General features: G+C 40.6%; 1 protein-coding gene across 2 annotated transcripts in view; it reads left to right on the top strand.

The window, feature by feature from the left end:
* SEPTIN7 (septin 7) overlaps window positions 1–16,788 on the top strand; it is a 98,156-nt gene that overhangs the window by 66,211 nt on the left and 15,157 nt on the right. For both annotated transcript variants that reach the window (XM_059728687.1, XM_059728686.1), the window contains exons 6-10: window positions 1,033–1,150; window positions 1,855–1,947; window positions 2,767–2,863; window positions 5,326–5,377; window positions 8,097–8,222. In XM_059728687.1, coding sequence (XP_059584670.1) covers window positions 1,033–1,150; window positions 1,855–1,947; window positions 2,767–2,863; window positions 5,326–5,377; window positions 8,097–8,222 — 486 coding nt within the window. The remainder of the gene's footprint in view (window positions 1–1,032; window positions 1,151–1,854; window positions 1,948–2,766; window positions 2,864–5,325; window positions 5,378–8,096; window positions 8,223–16,788) is intronic.

Here is a 16,788-nt window from a genome sequence, read left to right as displayed (position 1 = left end):
GAACATAACTTTCTAAGGAGTCGATGTTTAGTATGTAGCTTGTCTCTGACAGTGCTTTTCTTTATCTTTATTTTTTTTTTTTTAAATAGCATCAAGCTTTGCAGCATGTCTAGGCCAGCATGAGGAATATAATTTAACATTTTTTTTGGTAGGGGAGCTCTTTTTATACACATGTCTAGGAGAAGTCAAATAATGGAGAAACACTTGATGACTGTAATGAGGTGAAGGGATTGGGGGCAGAAACCCAGCTGCAGTGGAGTTAAAAAGATAATAGCCTGTGCAAGTACCAGTTCCGTAAAGAACAAAGAAATTAAAGTTATAGCATTTACGTACACAGAAGCATGACTTTCATTCAGAAATTTTATTATGAAGTAAAGGCTGAAGTCGCCTACTTGTCAAGGCAGTCTTTCCAGTGCCCAATATCTTAGTGAAAGATTTTTATTTTATTTTTGTATGTTTCTATTTGGCAAATAGCTTCCATGTTTGTGGAGGTGAAAAAAGCATTTTCTGTAGTCTGTGAGCTGTATTAGGATTGTTGTTTTCAGTTATTCCATAGGTGAAGGCGTATCATGTAGGTTTCACAGCTCCTATTTTGAGAAGAGTTTGTAAACAAATGAGCACAATTTTCTGACATGATCTTCCTCACATGTAAGTGAGGACAGAAAATGGACTTCAACGCTGGCTCCTACCAGCTGAGTTAATGAGCATCTCCATTGGACACCAGTATTGGGGCTTGGTCTTTCTTACAGACCAACTGCAGGAAGATTCTTGTGATCACATATGTGAACAGACTTAACTTCCAGTCAACAGAGTAGCAGTGTGTTAACCTTTTAATGACATTAACTTATGGCATATTGCTGTAATACCATGTAATGTTAACAGAGTTCTTATAGTAGATACAAACAGTGAATTTCATTCTAAACCAGGTGCCACCAGTAAATCTCTTGAGTAGTTATGTGGACAGCATAATATGTTTATTAACAAGTCTTTGCTTAAATAATTATTTTGCAAGGTTTTGCTTTTGTTTTTCAGACTTAAACCTTTGGATATTGAGTTTATGAAGCGCTTGCATGAAAAAGTGAATATCATTCCACTTATTGCCAAAGCAGACACACTTACACCAGAGGAATGCCAACAGTTTAAGAAACAGGTTAGTTATTTACAGTCTGGCTTGATTTATGGCATAGGTTTCCATGGAGGCTTAACTTTTCATACAGTGAAGATTTAAACCCTGAAGCAACACCCTGAAACAGAAGAACTGAGTCATTTTCTATCTCTAATTTTAAATATAATTCTTGGTGGAGTTTACCTTACTACTTGCCCCAAGGGGAGAAATATTAATAGTGCAATATGATTCAAGACAAATTGGGCCTGTTTGCTAATTTTTGTCTGTTAAATGTAAAAGTCTGAAAGGGAGTTCTAGACATAGAACAAAGTGACAAGCTTCTAATCTCAGCTACAGCAGCATTCCAACCCTACAAGGAATAGAAGGAATAGTTACAGAAGGAACTTGAATCTTTGAATTTAAATAAGTGGAACTTAAACATACTTGACACTTCTGGAAAAGAATCTAGGGTCTTTCAAAATGCAATGGGATGTTGGCTGTTCAGTTCAAGCTGTAATTAACATTCAGATCTGGAGGTGCTAAGAATTAATTTAAAGGACTGTGATGGGATTACAGAAGTCAGATTAGAAACCAGTCAACTCACCAGGAAAATGGGGGGTGGAGGGGAGGAAGAGGGACCAATTTACAGCAATAAGTAAAATAATGAAAAGGCAGTAAAGCATGCACTAACTGTTTGCTTGTTCGTTTTTTAATTGTTTCTTTAGTAACCTAACATTTTCACCTTTTAGATAATGAAAGAAATCCAAGAGCACAAAATTAAAATATATGAATTTCCAGAAACAGATGATGAAGAAGAAAACAAAATTGTTAAAAAGATAAAGGTAGATAATTATTGCATTTTGAAATGCACTCTTCCTAACTAAATGGCTTCCACTTTTTTTTCTTTTTTTGAGATGTCCAATGTTAATTTTGAAACTGCATGGACAGTTCATAATAGCTTTCTTCCAGTCTTGTATCAAACTTTTTAAAAGAGTTATTACTTTGGTGGGGGAAAGAATTATTAAATTTGGAGCTAGAAGACCTTTCATTTTCACAAGGTAAGCAAAACAAGTAGCTCAGATAAAAGTTATTTTGGTGAAAACCTTCCGAACTTGGGGGGAACGAAGCAGAGTTAAAGCTAAGGGGAAGATGTCTGAAGGTTTAACTTGTAAGCTTCTTTTAGATAATTTTTTTTCTTGGGGTTTTGGTTGCTGGTATATAAACATGAGTTTTTTCTGCTAAGAATGAGAACCTGAAGTTACCATCTTTGATGGAGAAGAACTAAAAAGTTATGGCTATAAGAGCTAGTCAAAATAACAGATCATAGTAGTTGATGGAAATACATAATTGCTACAGAGGTTGATAAACGTTCAGTGGTAATACAGATTCATGCATAATGATTGGCTGGCAGCTACTGTTTTTAATTAACTTTTATATTGTACAGTTTATAAAATACCTGGCTTTGTAAATCTCTGTAAGAAATTATCATAATTCAGAGAATTGCAGAGGTGGCTACATCATGATAAAATTGGTTAAGTATCAGTAATAGTGGAAGTGTTGTTTCATTTTGGAAGGACTATACAATAAAGACTAACTTTTATCCTAGATAAGGCTTACACTAGAAATGTACTGCTATTGAAAAGCAATACTTTACTTTGTAGGATCGTTTACCTCTTGCTGTGGTAGGTAGTAACACAATCATTGAAGTCAATGGCAAGAGAGTCAGAGGAAGGCAGTATCCTTGGGGTGTTGCAGAAGGTAAGGATTTTTCTTATTTGTAGCACTATTGTTCCATGAATGTATTAGGAACTACTACAACATACATAGTTGTAATAACTTCTTTGCTTTTATACTATTGGAGGGGATTTATTCCATAATATGAAAAACAAGGAGTATGATTTTTATTTTATTTTTCTCCTATTGAGTGTGGGAGTGAGGAGTACAGCCTCTGAATGAGAACTTCCTAGACCTTGAATGTTGGAAGCTGCAAGTTTGAGAGAAACAGTGGTGGGGAAAAAAACCCTAGTCATACCCAGTTCACTCTCCCTTCCAGCATCCACTCTCTCCCACTGTGTGACACAAGATACTGGGCAAGATTGGACCTATGGTCTAACCCAGTAAATGACTCTTCTTATATTCTTCTGCAATACTATATAAAAATGTATTCTTTGCATCAAAATATTTACTATTTTATTTTGATGCATTTCCACCAGAAAATTTAAGAAACCTTGCTGTTTTTTTTCTGAGGTAGCTTGTGTAAAAGTCTCATTTGCCAGCTTTAGACCAAGTTGCATTTGTTTATGTAGGTTCATGGAGGATTCTCCTAGCAGGAACTGTAATTAGACTGCAGCTTGTACTTTAATTTGAATTCATACATTGTTGTACATAAAACAAGCTGATGCTTAAAGTTAATCCTTTACAGGTACTTGCGATGCTTCTATTTTGTCAGTATTTAAAAAAAAAAAATCCAGATGATTTATTGAACAAATTAATTTTCCTAGCTGCTCGGGTCCAGGAGTTTTCCTGTTAGGGATGCTACTTTACCCATTTAGAGTAAATGCAATTTTTTGTTTTGTTTTCATCAGAATATATATAATATATATTTTTTCCTGTTTAACTTCAAGGTTAAGCATATTTGAGGTTATTTCACAATGAAACATATGCTTCAATTTAACAGGTCAAATGCTAGTCTACAGTTATAACATTTCATTAAAATTTAATATTTTTATTGCAAGTAGAAAAAGATGGTTTATCACTTTAGATGTTTGAAGATCAACAGATTTTCTTCAACATAATTATTTAATGCCATTTACTTGCTATGTGTATTACATGAAAAATCAGGCATGCACAAAGACTAAAACACTGCCTTTGCTAAATAACACTGTTCTGAAGGCTTATTCTCTGCCTAGTGTGATTGCAGCCTATTTGAAACAACCATCCCGAACTCTTCCTAGATAACTGTGCTATCAATTAACTTTATAGCGAATGAAAATAACGCATTAAAAAAGACAAAAATATAGCTAACTGCAATGCAATGTGATGTAACACTAAATAACAGAAGAGCACTGTGCATGTAAATACTTTTAAAGGAAATGCTATAGCTCTTTGAAGTACATGTGACAGGAAATGGGGTTTGGCATAAAGTAAAAAGCAGCTGCACAGTGTTTAAGGCTCTTGCTTTAGCATTTTTGAAATATACAAATTTACTTTCAGACAAACATCTATAAATGTCAGTTGATGCTCTTATCTCTGAGACTTGTCATTCAGCTACAGAGAACCTCTTGATCTGTTTCACAAGACCACACCACCTGTTGCTAGAATGATCAGAGAACTAATGTTATCCTGGGAGCACGATTTCATACAATACATAAATGGACTGTCGTAGCAGGAACTTGCAAATTCCTATCTGTGGCGTAAAATAACCACGGATTAAAGAAGTTGAATGGAATAATACTGAATTTGCCCTTTGTGTTAATTTCTTCACTCCCTGTAATTCCATGTCACACTCCCATCCCCCTTTTTATTTTGGGGACTTCCTACAATCTGCTACTCATTCCTCTCCTATTCAAGGGACTTCGTGCATGCCTTTTGTAACTACTGAGCTGCTACATACCAAAGGGTTTTGTGTAGTCTTATTTCCATCCCTCATTTGTTTATAACATTGGAGCCCCTTTAAATTCCTCCATCAAATTCATTTGGAAAGCTCTGCTCACTTTCTCCACTAAACTCATTAATTGTATGCTGTTGCACAGTCAGTGCATTTAAGTGGTAAGATGAACATCTGTTTTGTTTGTGTGATTGTAAAGTTGTTACACACAAATTGGGTTTACAATACAGACTGGTTAGTATGGTCCTTGAGCAGCATAGGAGCACTTCCCTTGTGGCAGGACTTAGCAAAATATTTGTGCTTTTTATTTCATTAGTTATTTAGTTTATTTTACTAATAGGAGATAATTTTGCTCTACTTGCTGTGGACTACAATTTGTCACTATGGCCACAGGTGTACTTGGCTGGTATAACATATAATATTCCTATAGTGGCAAAAGAGTTCTAGCAATAAGCATAGTCTGGCATGACAGGTATAAAACTTAAAGAAAGATACAGGATTCTCAATAGGAATTAAAAGGAAATGCATAGGAGATGCTAGTAAATATCTTCTCTCTGTGTTTTGACATTTAAGATACTGATGTCTCAGTATACATTTACCTTTATTTCTGCAGTTGAAAACGGTGAGCACTGTGACTTCACAATTTTAAGAAACATGTTAATAAGGTAAGTGGCTTATAAGCAATATTATGCATAGCTTTTGTAAAGGGTTTTAGTTGAATATCAGAGAGAGTGGAAGCTACAGTCTCTATTACTATAGGCTGTCTTTAAAAAAAAAAATAAAATGAAATAAAATACAAATATTCAAGTGCTTGTGTTCCCATACATGTGTAGTCTATAATATAAAAATATAAAGACATTCCTTTTACAGAAGTATGTATACCTCCTGCACCCAAGTTGCAGAATTTTTGTAGTAGTCCCTATAAGTATGGCCCATGCCTCCAACTCAAGACATGAAAGCTAAGAGACCTACCCTACCCTTCCTCAGTTCCTCCTTGCTGCTTGCATTTCAAGCAAGAGCTTCACCTGTTGCCTGTAGTTTATGAACAGTAATATATACACAAATGTATTCTTCTAAAACATTTTTGCATGGGAAAAATATTATTGTTTTCTTGACCTCACTCATAGGTTTTATCCGACACCTTACTCTAGTGCAGAAAACTCAAGGCTTCAGTACAACCCCTCTTGTGAGGTTGTTATGCACACAAGTGATATGGGTGCTAAAGAGTTTTAGTTTGTCTTGGGGAGAAGAATATGTGAAAGAAACATGCAACATCTGCAAATTTTTCAGAAAAGAAGCCCAATTTCTCAAATGATTTAATGGAAAAATCATTGTATATCATCTCTGAATCAGAGTACCCAAACAATGAAACACAGGAATTTCTCTCCTAAAAGGATTGTCAGTACCTTTTCCACACTGGCTGCATTCTGAGATGAGGTGTCATTTCCCTTAACTTGAACCTTTCTCTGAGGTATTCAGGCCTTCTCCTTTGTATTGAAAGAGAGGGTGTCCAATCCCCAGATCCTTCATCCAGTACTTGAAAAGGCTATACTAGGCATTATCTAGGTTCCAGCCTAGTTCCAACTTTCTCATGGTCCTTGGTACCAGTTGGGATGCCCTTCATACCTATTTGTTTGTAAACCTTGACACTGACCTCAGTACTATCTTTGTTGCCAGTTTCAGGACTGTGCATCTTTATCAGTAGTAACTGCAACTTACACTACACTATCTTCTACACTATCTGAACCATTGCACCATTGTTTGAAGACACTTCATATTTCCTCATTGAATTTAAATTTCACAGAGAGACTTCTCTGTTATGCTACAAGACATCATTCTGGTCATGCAGGATTGATGAGGCCTTAACTGAGACCAGTTAGGATGTATAATATCGTAAGTTTTGTTTGTAGACCTTAGGCTTCAGTGCAGAGTGCAAAGGTTTTGTTTTTTCCCATGCTTGTGGGCTGATTACTGCGTTGGGCCAGGAAGGAATTTTTTTCTTTCCTTCTTATTTATGGGTTAGGGGTTCTTTTTCCACTTTCCTCAGAAGCAGTTGATGTTGGCTGCCAGCGGTGCTGGCATTTTGATTGGATGCTTTTGCTGAGATTTAAAAAATCTGGACACTTCTGGTTAGAAGTGTTTTGCTCCTCCATGGGGGGGGTCAGGCCAATTGCACCACTGGGATCAGGAAAGAATTTTATGCCAGGGTCAGACCAGCTTGAGCTGTAGGGGTTTTTGCCCTCTTCTATAGTGGGAGGGCTTGGTGCTCTACCTTGCATCCAGGGGCAACACATAGGGGGTGCACAGGGGTTCACGTGCACCCCCTTTCAGGCCGCGCTTCCTGTTTAGCTGGTGGGTAGGCAGGAGCATCCCCTGCGAGCACCGGCCAGAGAGCGGGGCTGCTAGCAAAAGCAGCCGTGCCGCTTCCAGAAGCGGCCGCGGGAGTTCCAGAAGCGGCGCAGCCACTTTTTCGGTGAGTGATATCAGCTGCTGGGGGGGTTCCCCCTTCCCCTTCCGTCACTGACTGGTGGGGGGGGGGGCAGCACATGCCCCCCCGATGACTCAAGAGGCACCAGATACCCATGCTTGCATCTCAAGTGTATTTTTAAAGAAATCTATTGCTTGTTCTTGCAGCAGGAAGATATTGACAGTTCCTTTGTTTCCGTTGCTTTACCTGTAGCATGTTAGAGTTTGTGTTGTGTTTTAGGCATTGTGCCTGATAGTTGCATGAAAGAGCCCAGCAGGCCAAATTTGATGCCTGGCCCATGTGTTTAACTCATCAGTGAGAAACATTTGTTTAACAATTACTCTTTGACAGCTTAGCTTCACTCCAAAGGCTTTTTTTCATACTACTGAAATTTATATTTTGGATATTTGTTTCATGAGCCTTTATCTTGGAAACTTGGCTGCTAATATATGATGCCCAGCAACTAAAAGAAAAAGCTTGCATTGCTACATCATCTCCTGAGAAATGTTTATAAGCGTTTTAAATGTAAAATTACTACTTGACTAAAGAGCATTATTTCATATCAGTTCTCATTTACAAGTTCTTACAAAAATGAATGTTTTGTAGATGATTTGTGATAAAAAGTGGAACCCTACAGATTTGCAGTGTTGTACGATGCGAGATGGTGTCCATTTTCTATGACTGCTGTCATTCAAACTTCTAAATGGAGGAATAAAAGTCTTTGTTAAGAAAAATATCTGGCCTTAAATGTATATTGTCGTTATGCATATTGATTAGTATTTGAATTAGTTGCTTAAGATTTAAGAATTACCGTGTTTACTTGAATATAAGACAAGGTCCCCCAGGAACTGGTTTTGTAGATCATTCGGTTTTTCATATTTATGAAGTCTGCTGACATCTTACTCTTGCTTTGACAGAACTCACATGCAGGACCTGAAGGATGTCACTAACAATGTACATTATGAGAACTACAGGAGCAGAAAACTGGCAGCTGTTACATACAATGGAGTGGACAACAACAAAAACAAAGGGCAGCTAACAAAGTAAGTGCTCATTAAAGTTGCATTGCCCTTTTGATTCACCATTTTGTATATTTTTGTTGTTGTTTTCAGTCATTTGCCCCAATTACTATAGGCTAGTCTGAATACAGTCGTCTGAATGCTTGCTTAATTAAAGCGTAGGTTTTAGGCTTATTGAGTTGACAGGTTTGTACTATCTTAACTGGCCTCAGTTAAGCTTGGGCAACTTTGGCATGTAGACAAGCCATAAGTTTAATGTTTCACCTCTGCATCTTGTTTCAAACATCACCATTTGTCAGTGTTTAGATGTCAGGGCTTCTGTTCCTTGGTACAGATTGCCAGTGGCATTATTTGTGCTTTGGACCTGCATGCTCATTATATTTTGAAGAACAGGTGAATTCATTTATCATTGTGCTTTATAACCTTTAAAAATAAGGCACATTTTTCTCCTAATCTTCTTTAGGGGTTATTGAGCTCTCTCACCTGGCAGGAAGGTTGTAATTCTGCATGGGGGTAATTTTCTAAATCTCCATACCTTTTGAGATGTAGGAGCAAATACGGTATTACAACCCAAAGTAGCCTGGCAGCAAAGCATTTTCCTCAGCATGATTCCATTTATGATCCCACTTCCTCAGCATGGCCCCTCACTTCCAACCTGCAGCGTGCCGTCCCCCACCAAATGCCCTGTCCCCTCCCCCTGCAGGTGGCGCAGCCGGAGCAGAGCCCATGGGGATGGGGGCTGGATACAGGCTGCAGGCTTGGGGCTTCCTGACCTCTCCTCTGCACTGGTGGTGCAGAGTTGTGCCCCACACTACTGCCAGGTGGGCAGATGGTGCTTTGCCATGGTGGTATGACTGGCATCAGGCTCCCAGTAGTGTCACTGAGCCTCCCCACCCTGCTCTGCTGCATGGCCCTGGGGGGAGGGCAGCAGGGCAAGGAACCCTGAGCCCGCAATAGGTAAATCTGCATCTGCCCCCTCCCTGTGCACAAATCGGGCGGGGGGGAGAGCACATGCCTTCCTGCCACCTCCTGGACAAATTGCCCATGGCTCCATCCTGCTCCCCCAGCTGGGCCTTGCATTCTTGCCCAGGCCCCATGAACTGGCCCAGCTGGGCACCGTCCGTAGCCCTGCCCCACTTCCTCTCTCCCTCACCGTGTGGGCCTCAACCTGCACCCCCGCCCCCGGTAGACTTCCCTGGAGGGAGATGCTCTTCTGGCTGCCACATGCACGTATGTGTGTGCACATGCATGTGACATCCCCTGCCTAATCTCCCTCCTCCCGCTCCCCCCTAGCCTCAAGCAGCCACTTGCAGGCTGGAAGTCTGCCAGCCTGCAAAGGGATCTGACTGTTTCCTGCTTTTTTGTCCTTTTAAAGGAGAACATCTGTGATACTTTGCAAATCCATTTTTATCATTGTGCCCCAAATGGGGTCGCAAACCCAAGGTTGGGAACTGCTGTATTAAACACTTCAGTTAGCTCTGTGGTAGCATATTGCATGCCATTCTAATTAACTTTTTTAAATTATCGAAAATGTGCATTTGCATTTATTCTCTCAGTTTTACAACCTAGCTTGTGTGTTTTTAAGAGTTTAGATAGCAATATGCACTTCTAAAACTGTAAATATACACATAGGTAATAGCTACAACAACATATCTAAAATAATTGGTGCTATTAATTTTTGGTATTTGTTTGTTAAAGTAGCTCAGGTTAGGTTAGTCATAAGTGATATACTTACTTATTTCATTGATTTACTAACACCTATGTTGAAATACCGTTCCAAGGGCAACAATTCTATTCAGTACAGTTACAGTATTACCTCTCTGGCAGTAAGTGATAGTGCTGAACTAGGCACAGGTAAGTTGAAGTCTCTTGAATGACAGGAATGTGACTGTTTCATACTAGGGATTGTACACACTTAACATGTTAATTGCTTAAAGATGATTTTGAAAGAATGAGTGAGTTGATACAATGCTAAACACAAATTGTCCCATTCTTCCTTGACTTCAGTGCAGTAGGCAGCATTGTGTCAGTTTCAATTGGTGCTTCACAAGGATGCTAACTTGCCAAAATTTTCTAGTAAGCCAAGTCCAAAGGAGAACAGCATGTAGATAACCTTATCTTGACTAGTTACCTTCTTGTATCTCCAACAAACCTATCTTAGTTTATTACTGTCATATAGCCAGTTATCACCATATCCCCCACCCCACAGCTCATGCTCACGATGCTGCTGGTTGTCTACACTAGGGGTTGTCCCCTAGGGGTACGCGTACCTCCAGTTGTATTTGGGAAGGCACCAGGGGGTAAGCAGCATCGGCACAGAGTAGCAGGGTACTAGGGAAGTATGTTGCCTGCTGCTACTGGCTGCTGCCAAATTTAGCTCTTTCCTAAACTTGAGAACTAGGGAAGTACTTCACTGGATAGAGCAGCTCTGAAGATAAATGGAGAGGATGGACATGTAAAAGTTTGATTATAGGAATAAAATAGGAGATGAAAGATAAGAGGAGAGTAAAACAAAGTAAGGGTGCTCTCTCTTTGAAGGGTTAATATTCAGGACTGGAAAGCTCTGCTGTTCTTTTAGCTCATTAAATTGTGGCTAGCTGGTGAAATGGGAACCTTTAAAGATATCTGGAGTGACAAAAACAAAGGAAGCTGCTGCTTTCCTAGGTAATGTATTCAGTTTTACTTTGGTGTTTTGTAATTGCGGTGTTGATACTATGTACTTTTACAGTAAGGGGCAGACTACTTAAGCTTTGAAAATTTTACTTTTTATGTATTAAAATTTAAGTAACGGTAAAAGTTGTCTGTCATTGCCAAATTTTTGTTTTTCTTTGCCTCCCAATTCAAATTATGTTGTATAGTTTGAACAGTAGCTGTAGATAGAATTCTATCTCACAGCCCCTTCTCTTCAGGGGAAACCGAGCCTAAGTATTTTGATCAATAATTTTCTTTCAGAAGCATGGTTCACTTATTGTACCATCAGTAAAATCCAAAATATGAGCTCAATTTCCAATCCCATCTGTCATGGCCTTTCAAATAGGATTTATTAAATAAAGTCAAAGTCTTTATTCAGCTCTTCTGAATACTTTTTTTGTTATAGCAAATCTTTTTCAGACTGGATGTTTACTAGTAGTCAGAACACCTCAATCGTCTGTAGCTGAAGCAAATTAAAAATAACTTTAAGATAACTGACAGACTGAACCCTCAGTTTTGTTCAAAGAGATGAATAACAGCTTCTTGATGTTATTTTATTTACAGACGGCACATTCAGTCCTCCTCTGAGACTCAACCAAAAATTTGCTTGCAGATTTTGTAAATAGTTCTTATATAGCTCACTTCCTGGGAAGGAGTCCCATAATCTTTCACCACTTTCAGTCCCTTCCAAATTCAGTCCTGCACAGATTTCTACTGTCTTTTCTAATGGAGATAGCTGGGTTGTTTACTAGTAATGGGGTAAAAGAAAACTCCACAACAATTATTCATTGTGATTCAGATTTTTGGCTTTTTAAAATTTTTACCATAACTTTACCATGGCGCACACTTTTGCTCTTTATTGCCTTATCCATTAATTTAAAGTTAAAACATCTATTTTATAAGTATTGGGAAAAAAAGTGTTTTAATCCAAGATGTGTCAAAATGTAAGGGTCTAAATTTGCTCTCCCTGTGCCTGAAGAAGGGTGTTTGTACCCAAAAGCTTGCAAAGAACAATCTTTCCAACTATTTAGTTGGTCTAATAAAAGATACATTTACTCAAAGAACCTTGTCTGCCTATGTCCTTAGATCAACACTACAACCACCAACCCTAAGTTTTGCTTTTAGAGTTTGCTCTTTAAAGCAAAAGGGGATGAAAAAAGCATATAGGGTATGTATGTAGCTTTTATGAAACTCCACTGAAGAGTTCAAATTTCAACAGTTTTAAAGAAATAGTTTTCATTATCTTGAGGGCACTTTTAAATGTGGTGTACAGAGCAGTCCACCCAATTTGCATAAAGGAGAAAAGAGCTCATCTGTGGAGGGAGTCTTAGTCTTAGATTCTGAAGAAGTGTATAATCTTACATGACCTGAAGTCAGCCATCCACTCAAGCATTTCACTGGCCATGGAATAAAGAAGATCAGTGAATTCTTCCTGGCTTCCAGGTCCTACTAGGATACTTTAATCTTGCCTCTTGGAAGTTACATAATGAAGCTTCAGAATCACTTATGAAGGGCTTACAAATCAGTGAATTCAAATCTTCCATAAAAGAGTAATTTTATTGAGGACTGTCCATCCCTTCTTGAGATTTTATTTCTATACTGGACCATGCTTAAAGGAGAAAAGCCTCAAGAGGAAAGTGTGCATTGGTTGAGGTATGGCTTTTTGCAAACTTTCATCCTAAGTTTTATCCTTGATTTCAGAGCATCAATGACTACTGCCCAGCTTTCTCAGTGGGGATGCTTTCAGGAGGCTTCTGTGGATAAGTGGCTATTCTCCTCTGAGCTATATAATGCTCAAGAGGAAATGTTACTGAAGTCCTGTGGTCTTAAAGGATCGCCTTTAGTAGGAAAGTTCCACATAAATCTTGTGTACCAGTTGTTTTCAGTGTGCCACTTAGGTTCTTCCTTCCTAGTCAGGTATAATAAACATCTATCCAGTATTCCTTTTGTATTGCAACTGAATGAAAAGTTCTGGGCTTCTTTCCAGCATTTTCTGCTCGTAATAGCTTTGCCGAGAATCCGATTCAGCTCTAAGGGAGGCCTATCTTGTCCCAACTTTGAATACCTTTTCCTTTAGAGAGTTTATTTGGAAGAAAAAATTCTGTGTTCAGCTGCATTTGACTTGCTGGGAAATAATTACATCTTCCTGTGTTGGCTTCATAGAAAAAGAAGCCTTTTTTTCTTAGGATGAAGTTAGTTGGCAGTCAGGAGACTTGCTCTGGCAGAAGCCTATCCAATTGTTTCACAACAGAAGTGTGTATAAACTCAGAAATATGGTTTTTACCTTTGTTCTTGACCCCAAACCTCTGAAATTCTTGGCAGATGCATAAACCAGATATTTGGAAAAGGAAGATCTTCATTTCTCTTTATACCTGTAGGAATCACTTTTTTCTCACCATCTTTTCTATCATTGAATTGCTTTTGTTCCTCCCCCATATCAGGAGACACCCCCCCTCCCCCCCCCCCGCATTGAACTGACCAAAAAGTGAAGAAATTTCAGGAAACTTGCATAAGGAATAAAAAACAAACCCTCAAGTACAAAGTTGTTGAGCCTATTTGTAAAATCTCAAAAACCTTGCATTCATACTGCAAGATGCAAGGATTTTTGTAGATGATGATTTTATTAGACATGGTTGGGATAGACCAGGGGTGGCCAGAGTTGCTCACCCTGGGAGCCACATCTGATCCTTCACTGAAGTTCAAGGGCCTGGTGGAGGGGGAGGCCTCTGAACAATCCGGAGTGGAGGTGGATTTCTTTCCCTGTGGGAAGTATGCCCCAGAGTAAGCAGCATGGATGCAACCCCCACCCTGGCAGCCCAGCACCTGAGCTGGCAGTCCTGGAGGCAGAAAAGGGAGGAGGGTAAGCTCAGGGCATGCTCCCTGTGGGGAAAGCTGGAGCAGTGGAAGGTACTGGGCTGCACTGTCCCCCAGCACCGACTCGGGGAGAACAGGGCAGGGCTTCGGCCAGTTTCCAGAGAGCTGAAAATACTGTGCCGGCAAGCAGCTCGTGAATTGCAGTTTGGCCACCATGGGGATAGACTTAAACAAGTTTTTGAATGCAGGACACTATTTCTCAGGTCTTTTTGTATTCATGCTGCTAGTAACAGATTAGAAATTTAGTGGCATCAACGGATCACAACTTCCTACAAGAAATACCTTGGTTCATGTTTGACCTGGCCTGGGCCTTAAGAGTTATATGAAAAGGCATATTTTATTCCCATTTACTGTTTGATTTTTTTTCCTTTGTGGCTCAGTAGTGGCCATAAAGAGAATTCCACCCTAATTAACTTTTCCAAGTCCAGGTCTTGACAGGAAGCTTGGGGTCTGTTGTAAGAAGTTAAATAGGCTAAAATAGATTTCTTAGGCTAGGGACAGAAATTGCACATAAACCGGTTTAAGTGATCAGAAACTGGTTTAAACCTGTAACAGAATAGAAGTTCAGTACACACAAACCAGATTCAAAATGGTTGAAACTGGTTTAAGATAAACCTGGCTAAAATGTAGTATCAGACTTAACTGATTTGGGTCAAACCAGTTTATGAAACTTCTGTCCTAGACCTCTTCCTGGTTCAAGTTAAATTTGAGTCCCCCAGCATCCCAGCATTTTGCAGCCCTGGGCTGGGCTGTGCTCTGCTGTCTGCTCCAGAGAGCAGGGCTAGCCTTGCCCCTCTGCTCCCTAGCTGCAGCAGTGACGGCTGGCTTACTGGCCTCACTGGCTGGCTCATTCCCTCTTCCCCCACCCCCCAGACAAACCCCAGCTGGGGTCTGGGGCCAGGGAGGGAGGGTGGGGGGAGGTTAAACTACCCTACCCCTGAGTATGGAGCTGCTTCTGCTATGCTTGCTTAATGCTGGTTGTGACTGTAGACTACAAATCTCAGAGGTACCTGGAAGAGGAAGTGATGAGCACCCCTGCAGAGTCCTGCTGCTGTGAGTGTGGACGGCAAATCCCAGAGACTTTGGGGGCAGCAGGAAGAAAAAACGAACACACAAACCCTTCTGGCTACGTTTCAGAGAGCTGTGCTGTAGTGCCCCCGGCTTCTGGCTTGAGCCACTGCAGGCATGTGGCTGCATTTTCATGACTCAAAAGTGAATGTCTGTTCATTTGCTTACTGGTTCAATCTTTACAGTTTAGACTAACCTGCAAAGACTGAATCGATTCAGCCTCCGGCTTTGGGACTGTCTGTACTTAGCTTTAGAGATCAGAGAAATCAAATTGGAGGCACTGAGAGAAGATTAGAGATCAAGATAATTCCGTCTCATTTTTTTTTTCTTGTGGGACCTGTGCGGGCCGAGCCCCGATCCCACCTTTGTCGCCATGTGAAGCGGCAATTCCAATCTCATTCCCATCGCCGGGGGCGAGCCGGGCCTGTTTTAGCACACGCGGGCTGTGGCCAGCAGCCCGGGCACGCAGGGCTGGAGAGAACCGGCGGCGCGGTTTGCTACACGCGAGCTAGAATTAGTTACGGAGGCGTAATGGTTGATTGAAAAGATTGTTTACTTACACCCAAAGATGGTATTGGTGTAGGCTGGATAGGTTTCCAGGCACAGCTCCCACTTAGATCCTCGCTAGAGGAACACGACAAATCGATTGCTCCCACGGAGTCATTCAAGCTCTGCAGGTCCGGTTCGAGGTTCGGAAGGTTCCCCAGAGTTGCTCAGGCTCCGCGGGTCCGAAGTTACAGGAAAGGGATACGTCTGGGATTGCGATCGGCGACAGGGAGAGGCTAGAAGCGAAAGCTCCGTAGGTTCGGTTCTATTGCCTCTATTGCCTGCTTAGGGGAGGCGCTTTGGGTCCGCGAGGGTCTGCAGCGCTTGGAGATCTTCACACAGAATCTCTCTCTCATCCTCCCTCCTCCGGCTTGGGCGGAAACTACCCAAGCCTTTTGTACGGCTAGCAAGCCAATCGCTAGCCGCCACGTGTACCTACATTAGGAATGGGCCAATAATGTGGCGCGAATCCAAATACAAATGGCGGGAACTCCTTTGCAGCGTGTATCACTATGATGCAAAAGAAATGCACCCTGCAAAGAAGCTGTAATTTGGCGGGAAATCCCCCATTGCACCAGAGTTCTCTCTCGCAGCAGAGAACTCTACCGTGCAAAGAAAGCGACAAATAGCTGGAAATAATTTAGCGGTGCCGAAGCGCGCACACAAACAAAAACCACAACTTTGGGTTGTGACATTCCCCCCTTGCTGAGAGCATAGCTAAATTATGCCATACTCTTTGAACAATCTAGAGTTTTGTCGTGGTCATCAAACGAGTCAACAAGCCAACAAACAAATACACAAACATAAAATTCGCTGTCCTGGGATCAAGTTACATAACAATCAAGAAATAATAATCAACATAAACACATAATCTGATTCATAACAAAATTGTACGATCAAGGCTTCAGTGGGCATCGTGACAAAGTCGTACGTCAGGCCCTCACTTCTTTCTGTGGTGTCATCCCTCTTAGGGCTCCTCCTCGCCACGCGCTCTGAATTCCGGATCTGTAAACAAAAACTCTCAAAACAGATTAATGACCTTATTCAACAAACTTACAGTTTTAAACGATTTTTATGGCTTAATTAGACGAAATCGTCGAAGATTCATCATCTGGTTCTTCCAAATAACGGAAACCTAACTCATAAGCTAACTGCCATTGGCCTGCGTCCCCTAAAATCCGAAGTTGCCGCTTGTTAAGTCCGGAACGCTGTAGGAGAAATCCAGACATGTATCGCTCCTCTAGGGTTCTTGGTGGCAGTGGTGGGCGATCGGATCCACGTTGTCTGGTGTCTTGGGGCCTAGTCGGGTGTTGACAGTCCCGATCAAAAGATAATCTTGGCTCCATCAGGATACGCAGTCTTGGCAATTGACAAAGAAGACTACTCTTTAATCACGTTTAAATTCCGTGGC

Source organism: Alligator mississippiensis, chromosome 5, assembly GCF_030867095.1.
Source record: "Alligator mississippiensis isolate rAllMis1 chromosome 5, rAllMis1, whole genome shotgun sequence".
Classification (NCBI taxonomy): domain Eukaryota; kingdom Metazoa; phylum Chordata; order Crocodylia; family Alligatoridae; genus Alligator; species Alligator mississippiensis.
Note: the sequence above shows the minus strand (reverse complement) of the source record. Positions and strands in the feature narration are given on the sequence as shown.